Source organism: Paroedura picta, chromosome 7 (assembly GCF_049243985.1).
Source record: "Paroedura picta isolate Pp20150507F chromosome 7, Ppicta_v3.0, whole genome shotgun sequence".
NCBI lineage: Eukaryota > Metazoa > Chordata > Lepidosauria > Squamata > Gekkonidae > Paroedura > Paroedura picta.
In genome coordinates, this window is record NC_135375.1 from 121,164,153 (window position 1) to 121,177,421 (window position 13,269).

Below are 13,269 nucleotides of genomic sequence, written 5' to 3' on the forward strand. Positions count from 1 at the left end.
CCACACCTGCCTTCCCCCGCTGGCAGCAAGAAGGAAGGGAAGAGGCAGGCACAGCCGCCGGCATGGCGGTGATGCAAACGTGCACGCGCATTGTTGCTGCGCGCTGTTGTCGTGCATGCGCGTTAGCGCCCCCTAGTGGCAAAAACGTGCACGCGCAGTTGCCACGCATGCGCATTAGCGCCACCTGGTGGCGAAAACATGCATGCACGGCATTTGCGCGTGCGCGTTTTCGCAGCACCCGGGCCGTTGGCTCTTCCCTCACTCCGGAGGCGGTCCCTGACCTGAGAAAGGTTGGGGACCGCTATTCTGGAGTATTTGCCAGTCCTCCCAATTTGGTGTCATCTGCAAACTTGATGAGTAGTCCCTCAACCCTCTCATCTAGATCATTAATAAATGTTAAAAAGTACCGGGCCGAGCACCGAGCCCTGAGGTACCCGGCTACTCCCTCCCTCCCAATGAAACACCATTGACAACCACTCTTTGAGTGCGGTTCAGTAGACCGCTTTAAATGTATGCAGTTTTATCCTGTACGAAGTTTTAACTGTTATGAGCTGCCTCCAGGCTTTCACTAGAGAGGGCCGCCTAGAAATAATAATGATAACAGTAACAACAAGAACAAAATAACCTAGATTACAATTAGGGACAGTGTTTTATGAAAGCCACTTAGAAAGTGTCCGTGACCCAGGTTGACGGCACTGTTTTCAATTTAATGGCTCACTGTTTCAAAATGCAAAAACACTTGGAATGTTTGCTGGAATTATTGCTACAGTCCGTGCAAAAGTCGAATGCACTCAGAGGTCCCATGTGCTCTTACAGTTCACGGAGGAAAAGTGACACGAGCAGAGTCTTGAGCAATCTTCTCCTGATGCCGAGCCAGCCATCTCTTCTGTCTTTCACGTGTACCTTGGCAGGGATGAAACACAGCCTATGGAGAGCTGAGTCAAAATTAAACATTTTTACATCTTCCCAATTTCAACCGAGTCAACATTGTTCCCGCTTATCTCAGTGGAACCTCAAAAACAGCCTGGATCACATTCATCGACGGAACATTCACTATTCCTTAAACAATGGCATTCTGGAAGAAGTGACACAATGATACAGCAATTTTTAAACTTCTGGATAGACAGTTTGAGCAAACAGATGGGAGTCTGAAATCTAGAGAATTCTCCTTCTTGATGCTCACAGGTTGCCCACGAAGGACTGCCTGTCGACGTCAACAAATCCTGCACATTTCAAAGACACAATCTCTTGCACACCACAGGATGAGCACGTTTTGGACAGCTGTGACCACAGAATTAGTGGACCATAACAGTTCGTGGGTTTTTTAATTAACATTTGAGACTGCTGCAACACATTTCCTTTGTGTAAGACAAATGTCCAAATGCTGTTGCCAAAGAAAAGAAACTGATCCCTGATTACAAAAGCTTTAAAAAAATTGAAAAGGCATCTTATAGAACATCTGCATTCTTGGCAAATTAAAAAACAAAGCCAGATTCAAACAGCGCAGCAGTAAAGATGGGCAACCTCAGCCTTTCCTCTTATTTCATACAGCTGTAATAATTCCACGTATTTGGAAATATAAATATCTATTTTGACACATGCGTGTAAACCTAGTCCGTTTTTCTCCTGCTGAGCTGCCAAGCGCCTGTCAAGTACCGCAGGCGGATGAAGAGAAGGTCCCGGCCCATCTGCAGCCAGCTCCAGAAAGGAACCAGTTTGGAACCTAGAGTCAGCAGAAACAGGAAAGGAACGGTCGGTTGTTCAAGGAGGTTAGGATGCAGCTTGCAGTTATGATGCAATGCGCTGGCCCCGCCTACCCCAGGCTGCCTCCAGCCCCCCTGCTTCCTGTCCCATTCAGCTGGCTCAGAGGCCCTGCCTTTGGTTCCCCTCCCTGCTGCAGCCAATGAGGCATCATGCTTAAGGGTGGTGGCCTCAAATCTGAAGAACTGGGTTGGACGCCCCCCCCCCCCCCCTTCATGTGCAGCCAGCTCAGCCGGTCACAGATCTCTTAGTTCTGGTACTATGTGAGCAAACGGCACTGGGCAAAGATGTCAGTATGTGGATCAGGCCAGCGGGCTTGTTGGTTGTCGTGGGGATCAGGCTGGTAGGCTAATGAAGAACCCGAGGCGACCTGCCTGGGCTGCAGCCATCAGATTTTTAGGGATTGGTGAGGCGGGGGGGGGGGAGGTATGGTGGCTGGGAGATTGGGCTGTGTGGCTTTTAAGGCATTCATTTTATTGCTGTAACCTGCCACGAGCCAGCTGGCCCAAGAGCGGCGGTGAATAAATAAAAAATAATAATAAAGCCAGCTGCTTTTCTGCCTGGCCGATATCAGGCCTCGGATGACAGGGAAAGGGCTCTCCCTCCCAGCCCCTTAGAAAGTAGGTGTTGTTGTTTGGCTGTCCTCATTGCAAAGAATCAGACCCAGTAAGAGCCCAGGCACTCCTGGGGTGGGGTGGGGCGGGGCTCCATTTCTCCCTCTGGGTTTTCCCCTTCCCAGGAGCTGTGAGGAGGGCAGTATTATGTTAGGCCCCACCTCTTTCATAAGACATTTTGAGTTTAGCTGTGTTTCCGAGGGCAGCCATTTTGGGGTGGTATTCAACCCCTCTTCTCAAAATCCCTAAGGGGTCCACAGGTCAACAGGCTGGTGTTGTGGAACTGGTATTGTGAATAAATTGCTCATTTGTCCTGTTTCTGTGGACCTCCTTGGAGCAGGGATGTGCAGTCAGAAACTGCCAGCCTCAGAAGAGGACAGATACCTGGGCTATGGGCTTGGCAATGCTTCTCCAATACAACCTCAGATTCCGATGTTACAACTCCTAACTAAGAGTTGTGCTGGGAATGCAGCTGTGGCTAGGGACCTGGGGGCATCCCTGTGCCTTACTGCTGAGAGTTGGGCCTAGACTTTAAAGCAGGGGTAGTCAAACTGTGGCCCTCCAGATGTCCATGGACTACAATTCCCACGAACAACTGCTGGCAGGGGCTTATGGGAATTGTAGTCCATGGACATCTGGAGGGCCGCAGTTTGACTGCCCCTGCTTTAAAGGGCCATTCCTTTCTATGAGGACTGGACTGCCGAGGCCAGATCTGGCCCATTTTAATTCCACACAGGGAAGTGGTCCAAGGCATGGTGGCTCTTTGTGAAAGGCTGTTGGGATGGACAAAGCTTGTTCTTGAAAGGAAAGAACAAGGAGAATGACTTTCCTGCTGAAGAAAAATCAAGGAATTGAGATTAAGCAAAAGGAATCTCCGCAGAAAAGAGGAACTTCCATCTTCCCCAGATTAATCTTTTGGAGATAGAACTGAAATGATTTTAAGCTAGGAGGGAATATTCAGCCCACTCAAGAGGGACCTGGGGAAATCAAGTTTCTGGAATGAATCCTGCAGAAGACCCACTGACCTTCAATTTCTCTCCAGTTGACAGCAACCTCCGCTATTGGTATTTTGCATTGTTGAGCTATATAAAGAAGTTCCACGTCAAAAGCCCTGGAAGAGAAGACCAGGACAGAGAGGTGTGAGGACTGTGCAGAACGGAAAAACACCACAAATACTTGCTGCCTTTTGAGCTTGCCTTCATTGCACGGAATTACTGGCCATGGAGCAAGCAAAGGCATATTTCTGGCAAAGGAGAAGTTTCTCTCAGGTGGAGTGCAAAACGAAAATACGTGGAAATATGGCTCCTGTCCCCTCCTCTCTCAAAACCAACCGTTTGTTCATATGGGAGAGATAAATCTGCCCAAGTAAAAGGGGGTTGAAAAGATAAAGTTAAATATGAAGCAACCAGAAAATTAATCCCTCCCCTCCAGATGTGCAGAATTTCTCACCTCTCCCTCAAAACTGGCTGCTCTTCCTTCAGTAAAGCCAGAGAAACGGTTACTCCAAGCACACCCTAAATGGAGACTTGCCGGCTTGGGTGAAGGGGGCATCATCTCTTAAGGTTAGGGTGGAAATTTGCCTAAGGTAATCTTGCCATGATTTTATAGTTTTATGTTTCAAAATGCTTGACTTTCAAGTGTTTTTATTGTTGGGAGACTTGTACGCTGTCATGATTTGCTGAATTATAGTTTTGAAAGTTGTGTGGATTTTTGCTTGGAGTCGTATTTTAATAACTCTAAATCTAAGTCTCTTAAAGCAATGCTATACAAAACTACTCCCCCGCCCCCGAGTCTCCCAGCATTTTCTTTTGTAACTAGTAATAAAGCCCGCTGTGTGACGTATACAGCGGGCGCTAGAAACTTACAATTTTGCGTGTCCCCCGGCAGCGGCTCTCTGGGGCGGCGGCTCTCTGAGGCGGCGAGAGGCGCTTTGTGCCTCTCGCTGCGTCAGGCCGGGAGCAACTGTGAGCCGCGCTGTGCGCGGCTCGCAGTTGCTGGGGTTGGGAATCAGAGGGACCAATCGGACCAATTGGTCCCTCCGATTGTCTGTCCAGAGGAAGGGTCCAATCCGGACCCTTCCTCATCACGGACACATCCCGCCTCAGAACCCCTTAGCGCTTTATTTAGTAATACCTGTTCCCCCCAATTCTGGGGCATTTCATCCAACTATAAACTGCTCCCTGCTGATCTCTCCCAATTGGACTCTCATTTGGCAAGGAGGGCTTTTCTCCTTGCCAGAGTCAACTCCTTTCCCTCAAGTGTGTCCTGGGGAAGATTCCATCACATTCCTGCCCCCAAAAACTGTAAAGTCCCGGTCACACGACCACATCCAGTCATATTTGAGGGATTTAAATTCCAAAGTCAATTCTAAATCCCATCATCCAATGAATACTTTCAGAAAAAGATCCCATTAAACTTGCCAGGGTAGCCGATGCCCTTGGAAGCATGCTACAAATAAATAACTCACGTCTGCAAGAGCAGGAACGTAATATAGTTTAATCTATTTTGTTTCCTCGGATTGTGTTTGTGTATGCCAAGAAAGGTTTTCCGAGTCTGAGTCAGACCACCTACCAGCGCTCTATATGGAGGGTCGAAAATGTCCGGGAAGCGGCTTCTCGGGTGAGCAGCTTAAACCCGCACTGGGTGTCTCTTATTTCCTTAACGCAAAGGAACCAAACGAGGAAGTGGAATCCGTACATGAGAAGCGTGCGGAAGTAGGAGCGCTGCAGGAGAGACACAAAATATTTGCCGTTGCTACTAATGGAATTGACTCCAAGAATTCAACAATTTTCCTGGACGGACACCCAGATCCAGAGCACTGCCCCGACTGGATGTTGCGATGCATTTGTTGCAATTAAGTATTTCTAAACAAGCGAAATCTGAAAATGTGCGGTCATTGGCACAGGCAGGGATGTAATGCACATGTGATGCTCTGATTTTGGGAACGTTTCCTCCTCAAGACGTCTTTTAAAACTGGAAGGGTGCAAGTTTTTAAAACTGGAAGAATGGCCAGACTGGAAGAAGAAGAAGAGTTGGTTCTTATATGCCTCTATTCTCTACCCAAAGGAGTCTCAAAGCGGCTTGCAGTCGCCTTTTCTTTCCCACAACTGACACCCTGTGAGGGAGGGGAGGCAGAGAAAGCCCTGAGATTACTGAAGAAGAAGAAGAAGAGTTGGTTCTTAGATGCCACTTTTCTCTCCCTGAAGGAGTCTAAATGTGGCTTCCAAGCGCCTTCCCTTTCCTCTCCGCACAACAGACACCCTGTAAGGGAGGGGAGGCTGAGAGAGCCCTGAGATTACTGAAGAAGAAGAAGAGTTGGTTCTTAGATGCCACTTTTCTCTCCCTGAAGGAGGCTCAAAGTGGCTTCCAATCGCCTTCCCTTTCCTCTCCGCACAACAGACACCCTGTAAGGGAGGGGAGGCTGAGAGAGCCCTGAGATTACTGAAGAAGAAGAAGAGTTGGTTCTTAGATGCCACTTTTCTCTCCCTGAAGGAGGCTCAAAGTGGCTTCCAATCGCCTTCCCTTTCCTCTCCGCACAACAGACACCCTGTAAGGGAGGGGAGGCTGAGAGAGCCCTGAGATTACTGAAGAAGAGTTGGTTCTTAGATGCCACTTTTCTCTCCCTGAAGGAGGCTCAAAGTGGCTTCCAATCGCCTTCCCTTTCCTCTCCGCACAACAGACACCCTGTAAGGGAGGGGAGGCTGAGAGAGCCCTGAGATTACTGAAGAAGAAGAGTTGGTTCTTAGATGCCACTTTTCTCTCCCTGAAGGAGTCTAAATGTGGCTTCCAATCGCCTTCCCTTTCCTCTCCCCACAACAGACACCCTGTAAGGGAGGGGAGGCTGAGAGAGCCCTGAGATTACTGAAGAAGAAGAGTTGGTTCTTAGATGCCACTTTTCTCTCCCAGAAGGAGTCTCAATGTGGCTTACAGTCACCTTCCCTTTCCTATCCCCACAACTGTGAGGTAGGTGGGGCTGAGAGAGCCCTGATATTCCTGCTCGGTCAGAACAGCTTTATCAGCGCCGTAGCGAGCCCAAGGTCACCCAGCTGGTTGCATTTGGGGGAGCGCGGAATGAAACCCGGCTTGCCAGATTAGAAGTCCGCACTCCTAACCACGACACCAAACTGGCTCTGTGGAGGCCAGCAAGCAGAGAAATAAAAACCAGGACTGGGACCACCATCTTGCAGAGCAGCCTGGGCTCTCTGCCCTCTGCCTAGGATCCTCAGAAGACTTGACCTCTACCCTGGTAGATGCAAGGCTGGGGGGCTTGTTTGATCAAGCAAGAGGCAGAATCACACCCTGCTGAGAAGCTGTGGATAAACAGCAGGCTGAACGGCCAGCACACTCGGATCCCCAGGACTGGCCCCCTCCCAACCACCAGCTCAGTAGCGAGTGGGCAGCCAAGCGGCAGGGAGAGGCTCACCTCTGCTATGGAGTCTTCCTCCAAATGGGCTCGAGATCCACAGGCGATGGCCATCTGGTCCTAACGAGGGACACACAGAAGGACAACCGTTGAGCAAGAGAGGACTGAGAGTGGATGGCCTAATCTGCATCCGTTCCATCTGCACACTGTCGCAGCCTTCATGTGGTTTGCATGTCTTTTCAAGGCTTGGAACTGAGCACTAAATACTTCCCACGTGGGAATTTCCCCAAACCAAGAAACATCTGCAGGAGAACTGCTGCCCTTTGTGTTTCAGTCACACTCAGGTTCGCTTCTGGGCTTCCAAGGGAAGTCCAAGAACTGGTTGGCAACCCAGCTGGCTGCACGAGGAGGAGGAGCAGGGGATCAAACTGGGCTCTTGGGATTAGAGTCTCCTACTGTTTCAATCACCTCCAGCATGCTGGCTCTCAAGATCCAGTGGGGAGTGGGGGGGGGGTCAGCACCCCGGAGAGCCACAGGGCAGGCATGTGTGCTAGCGCCCGTTGTATCCCTGGGTATGACAGGCTTTGCCCCTAGTGACCATATATGGTCATATCACCCAACAAATGTTTAACACATTAAAAAAAGATATCAAAATTTAACTAACCCACCCATTTGGGGAACCCTTCCAGGACTGTCAAGAAACCACAGGGGTTCATGAAGACCAGATTGAGAAAGCGTGCTCGAAGAAAATATTGTATGAGTGCTAATGTTTGACGAATGGTTGTATTTTGAGTAAAAAATAATATTGTTAATTGGTTCAAGTGGGTAGCCGAGTTGGTCTGAAGCAACAGAACAAAGTTGGGAGTCCAGGGGGAACTCTAAGACCAACCAACTCGTATTCGTCGCATAAGCTTTTGGGTGCCTGCTCTGCTTGCCATCAACACATTCCCCCGCCAGAAAGGAAAGGGGAAGAACTTCTCCCATATGTCCTTACCTGGGAACTAGGATCACAGGGGGAAAACCCTCTTCCTGGCCCACCAATCAAAGATACCTTTTGGGGAGCATATAAGGCAGGGCCTTTTCAGGGGCAGCCCCACAATTATGCTCCATCCTCCTCCAGGAAAGGGCTCCCAGCCTCCTCACTGCCCATCTTCAGGAGGCAGCTGAAGACAGTGTTAGCCAGGACTGCATTGGACGACTTCTGTTTTTATTGACTGGCCATCCTAATTGAGATCTTTGTCATATTCTGAATGATTTTTAACAAAATGTTGCTTTATTTTCATTGCAAGCCACTTTGAGTTCCATAACGTTGACACACAGCCAATGATTGCTTTAAATAAACCAATACAAACACCACCACAAACTCACCGGCCAGGGCTGGAGGCTCTCAAGGCCCTTTTCGACCTTCTCGACATCTTCAAACTTCGTGGCTCCGTCAGCATCTGCCATGAGTATTTTCCTCCCCCGAGAGCTCAAGACTCCCTACAAACGGGACAGGCAGACATTCAAGGCCCATCTGGGAAATGACTGACCCAAACAGCAACCGAAGGGCCCTTTGTCTTAGTGACGACGCTTCTTGGCCAAGCCCGGAAGCAATATCAACATGAAGTCCTTAAATATGGCGAAACCCAAGATGACTTCATTGATTGGAATAATTAGCAAGCTCAAGAGGTGCCAGTGACATGAAGCATACAAAAAGAACACTGAACATCAACACATCAGTTCAGGAGTCCCCAAGATGGCACCCGTGGGCACCCATGGGCAACTTTCCTGGAGCCTCCCAAGTGTTTTTAGGAAGTAGGAGGGGCAGGGTGGGGCTTTCCCCCAGCAGGACTTCTGATTGGCTGTGCAGATTTAAAAGGCTTCCTGTTAAGCAGAGCTTCTGCCTGCAATGTTGGAAGAGTTACTATTAAGAGTTAGGGATAAGCTCGCTCCCTGAGGTCTTTTGGGGGCTCCATCTCCTGGGGCAGCCATTTTGGGATTCTGACCGTTGTCCTGTGTCAGAATCCCAAAGGGCTCAGAAAGGTCTGCTCATATTTAGCAAACAGTCCACAAGAACCCTCAAGGTCACGTTCACACATGTGTAGTGTGCTTCCTCCAGACCTTTGAGGCAGTTAGCAACAGTTAAAAAGTGTAACTATGCTAGATGAAATGTGTTCATAAAATACAGATGTTGAAATTAACATGCATGTTAACTGGACAACTTAAAGCACGTGGCTCCATATAAAACTGAAAGAAATTTGCATGTACAGAAATTCAAATAAGAATAGCTCCTCATCAGAATCATGAAGGCTTATTGAAGGGAAAACGTACCATCCTGACAGCTCCCCCCTTCCCTCGATTCTTCACCAGTGTGAGGACGTGCACTTTGTCACTGCCGTATTTCTGGCTGTACTTCAGGGCAACCTACAGGGGCACATGCAAGGCCAAACATGACAGTCAGCACCAAGAGGCTTCAGATCCACCCCCCCCCCTTTCTCTCTTGGCATGAAGTGAAATGAGCAGTGAATGGGACTGGACGGCAGTTCTTGGGGTTGCATCTCAAGAAAGGGGCTGCAGAGCTGGAAAAGGTACTCCAGTGACTCAGAGGGTTGGAGCACCTTTCCTAGAAGGTAAAGCTGAAGAACCTGGGATACTTCAGTCCAAGGGGGGTGGGGAGGGCAAGGAGAGCAGTGTCTAAAGTTTATAAAGCTACGCACAGGGTAAAAAAAAAGTTGATATGAGGTAAGCGTTTCCTTCCTTGCCCATAACTCCAGAACTAAGGAGCAGCCAATGGGTTTTCTGGGGAAACAGGTTCAGGACTGAGAAGACATCTTTACTCGGCCAATGTAAGTACATGAGTCAGCAGGATCAGTACGTAGAAGTCAGACTCTGATGACTCGCTTTGGCCAGGGGGCTGGGATGCCCAGTTCAGTGTGGCCGGGGGGACCGCCTTCTTCGGCTCCACCAGCCGGCAGCCGCTATGGGGCAGGAGGACAGGACCTTCTTGCAGCTAGGATAGCAGGGTTGTGTGTCACTGCTGCTTCCTTCTTAGAGCCTAATGTGGCCTTATCCTTTCATTGCTGTAAATGGACAATGTGGGACAAACACCTTAACTAAGTAAACGTTGCTTTGGAAAAGTTTGGAAACGTTATTTTGGAAATATTAAAAGACAGTGGTGAAAAAAAAAGATGGGCAAATTTAAGAAGCTACAAGCAAGTTAGCCCAACGCAGAACTCCACAAGCAACTTGGTGTAGTAGTTAAGGGCGGCAGCATCTAATCTGGGGAGCTGGGTTTGATTCCCATTCCTCCATGGGAATGGGCTACTCACAGCCCTGATAGTGCTGTTCTCACAGAGCAGTTCTGTCAAAGCTCTCTCAGACCCACCCTCCTAGTCAGATGCATGTTGTGGGGAGAGGAAGGGAAGGCGAATGTAAGCCGCTTTGAGACTCCTTCAGGTAGTGAAAAGCAGGGTATAAAAACCAACTCCTCTTCTTCAGCTTCATTGGCTGCAATAAATCTGTAGAAATCCAAGGCTGGTATGAACCCGTGTGACTCAGCAGACAGAGAGCAGTCTAATCATGGAGAGATGCGTTGGCATTTCTTGATAGATACCCCACCTGGCAGTGGTCCCCAACCACCGGTCCGCAAGAGCCTTGCCCCCCCTGCAGCGAGAAGCTCATCAGGCTGCAAGCGAATCGGCCGCTGAAGCAGCCGATTAGCTTGCGGCCCAGCAAGCTTCTTGCTGCGGGAGGGGGAGGGAAGTGTGGCTGCCGGCACACCGGCGGTGCAAAAGTGCATGCATGTTTGCATCCGCCGGGGCACAAATGCGTACATGCAGCAGTTTCACACATGCGCATTTGCGCCCCTGGGAGTGTAAACACGCATGAGCAGCAGGTCCGCGCATGCACGTAACTGAAGCATGGGTGCATTTGTGGCCCCGCCGGGCACAAATGCGCATGCGGGCAGGTCCAGACATTCGCACGTACGCAGGCCCCGGGTCGCCCTCTCCCCCACCCCTTGGAAGCGGTCCGCAACAGGAAAAAGGTTGCAGAGCCACCTGGGACCCCAATCAGCCCTACTGTCTAGATTCTTGTCAGTCATCTCTGACCAATTTGCAGAAAGCCAACCAGCCGCCTACCTTTGTGGTTTGATCACGGCTGCCATCATCGATCACAATGACTTCGTAGGTGAAGGCAGGATCCTGCGCCTACAAAACAGAAACCTTGCTGGTATACCTGGCTTGCCACTGAGCTTCCAGGGAACCAGAATACCAGCCGAGCATCCTCAGGTTCGTGTCCCCCGGACACCGCGACGGAACGTGACTCGTACCTGCCGCTTCTCTAGATAGTGCAAGGCTTCATCCATCATGGAAGGCACTGCAAGGGGCGAGAAAGATCCCATAAACGTTGCTTCCATCAAAGTGCACGGGTGAAAACATGATGCAGCCCACAATGGCAAGGCACCGCGAGGCACGCAAAGGCCAAGCGGATGAGGATCTCCTTACACCGTTCTTCCTCATTGTACGAAGGCACGACGACTGAAAGGTCACGCGTTGCTGGGTCCTGGATGCTGGGCACAGGTTCCCTCCTGCCTTCCGCGGTCACAAAGAACTTTTCGTCATCGTGCCGGTTGAAGTCTGGCATGTTGGTGGCTGTCAAGTGTGCAATGAGGGCCACCTGCCGGGGGAAGTGAACGATTTGTAGCTGAGACTCAGGGTCACAGGGAGAAAAGACAGTCATTTCCAGGCCAGGAGGAGCTGAACAAATCAGCGAGACAGACAAGGCCGCCTGAGTTACGAGCAAAGATGGCTTCTGAGGGCCACGCACAGACACACACGCAAAGCTATTATATAGTACATATTTCTTTTATCTATTGTGATGCTGTCTCAATTGCAAGCCTTTGATGAGCAGGACTTCTGATGAGACAGCACAGAAATAACCTAAATATTTTAAATCTCTTAGAGCAGCCGCAGACCACAGGAGCGATTCACACTAGCAACACTGAAAGACGGCACAGAAAGCAATTCGAATGGATACCCAGGTTTCCTGTTCTGGTAATGACCTTCAAGGCCAATTGCGATCTGGGCCCTTCTTCCCTCTCTGCCTGTGCCCCCCGAAGAGCACTGTGCTCAGCCAATTGCAACGGGCTAATGATTCCTGGCCCCGAGGAAGTGTGTCTGGCCTCCACCAGGGCCAGAACATTTTTTGTCCTGGCCCCGACTGGGTGGAATGAGTTCCCAGGAGATATCCCGTTTGAACTATTTTATTTATTTAGAAGATTTTTATACCTCCTTTCCCTACAGCTCTGGGCAATTTACATGAAACTTTGTAGAACATTTACATAGAACATAACCATTATGATATAACATACCAACTAGAACAGCATTTCAACAAACGATAACAGCTGAAGCCGAGAGGCATCTTGAAAACCAACAAACATTTACTCAAGGTTTTGGCTTTCACACGTGAGCACGCTGCTTCTTCAGACATCAAGGGGAAAGTGTGCTTTTACACAAAAGCTTATCTCCAGAACGAACTTGGTCAGTCTCCAAGGTGCCACGGGAATTGACCCTTGGTCCGCTGCTTTGGGCCGACAAGGCTGCCCGGGGCCTGAATCTATCTTTAGGGAAGGACAGAGGTGGCTGAGTGGCGGCTGTCCAGTCCAGCCCAGCCACCGGAGGGGAGGAGGACGTGTGGCCTAGGCCACCCGGGGCAGGGCAACAGCCGACCCACCACTCCTTTGACTGGTACGCTGCTCTTGCAGGCGCCAAAGCTGCGGCTCCTTCATTGAGAAATGGACCCGTCGTCGTGGTCCTCCGTGGGCACCCAGATCAACCTGCATCTTTCTGTTCCACAGCGGTAACCGTGGCGAGTGGGCGAGGATAAGGGAGCGGGAAGCGGGGTGGCCAGATCCAGGATGGGGAGCTCCTGGGGATTTGGGGCTGGGGCACAGTTGAGTCCCCCCTCCCAGCAGCCCTTTTCTCCTGGGGCTTGAGAGGAGCTGGAACTCCAGGCCCCGCCGGGAGGTTGGCATGCCCAGCGGGGATTGGCGCCTGATTGCCCCCCGCCCACAAGCCGCCCCGCGCCCGGCCTTACCAGGGCCAGCCCGGCGAGGGCCACGGCCACGGCCCCCTGCGCCAGCCACGCCACCTCCATCGCGCCGCCCGCAGAGACACGGAGGCGGAAGCGGCCAGAGCAGCGAGGCGGCCTTGCCAGAGCGGCTTTCGGCGTCTCCCCAAGGCCACAGAGTAAGGCGGACAGACCCCCCCTCCTCCGGGGACTGTCCTCGCGGCGGAAAGGCGAGGCGGCTGCTGATAGGGCAACCCGCGACCGGCTCCTGTCGCTGATTGGACAGGCGGAGGCGGCGACCGTCTCTCCTTGCCATAGAGGAGCAGGCGCAGAGGGGACGCGGGCGTGAGGGGCGTCGCTCCTTAGGCTCGTTCCTTGCCTGGCCTCGGGCGCCCTCTCGGCGGTCCAGTGTGTGGAGCCCCGCTCCCAAGCACGCCCCTCCGCCACAGCCCGGCTAGGTAGGCCGCCGCCCGCCAGGCC

General features: G+C 51.1%; 1 protein-coding gene across 1 annotated transcript; it reads right to left on the reverse strand.

Annotated features, from left to right (window-relative positions):
• Window positions 1-609: 609 nt before the first annotated feature.
• On the reverse strand, window positions 610-13,025 carry ALG5 (ALG5 dolichyl-phosphate beta-glucosyltransferase). Its single transcript, XM_077346205.1, has 10 exons — window positions 12,817-13,025; window positions 11,226-11,397; window positions 11,051-11,097; window positions 10,860-10,928; window positions 9,052-9,144; window positions 8,107-8,220; window positions 6,799-6,858; window positions 4,947-5,098; window positions 3,401-3,486; window positions 610-1,723 (listed from the first exon to the last, which is right to left on the reverse strand). Exons 1-10 carry the CDS (start codon window positions 12,874-12,876, stop codon window positions 1,611-1,613), a joined length of 966 nt encoding a protein of 321 aa, XP_077202320.1. The 5' UTR covers window positions 12,877-13,025; the 3' UTR covers window positions 610-1,610.
• Window positions 13,026-13,269: the final 244 nt, after the last annotated feature.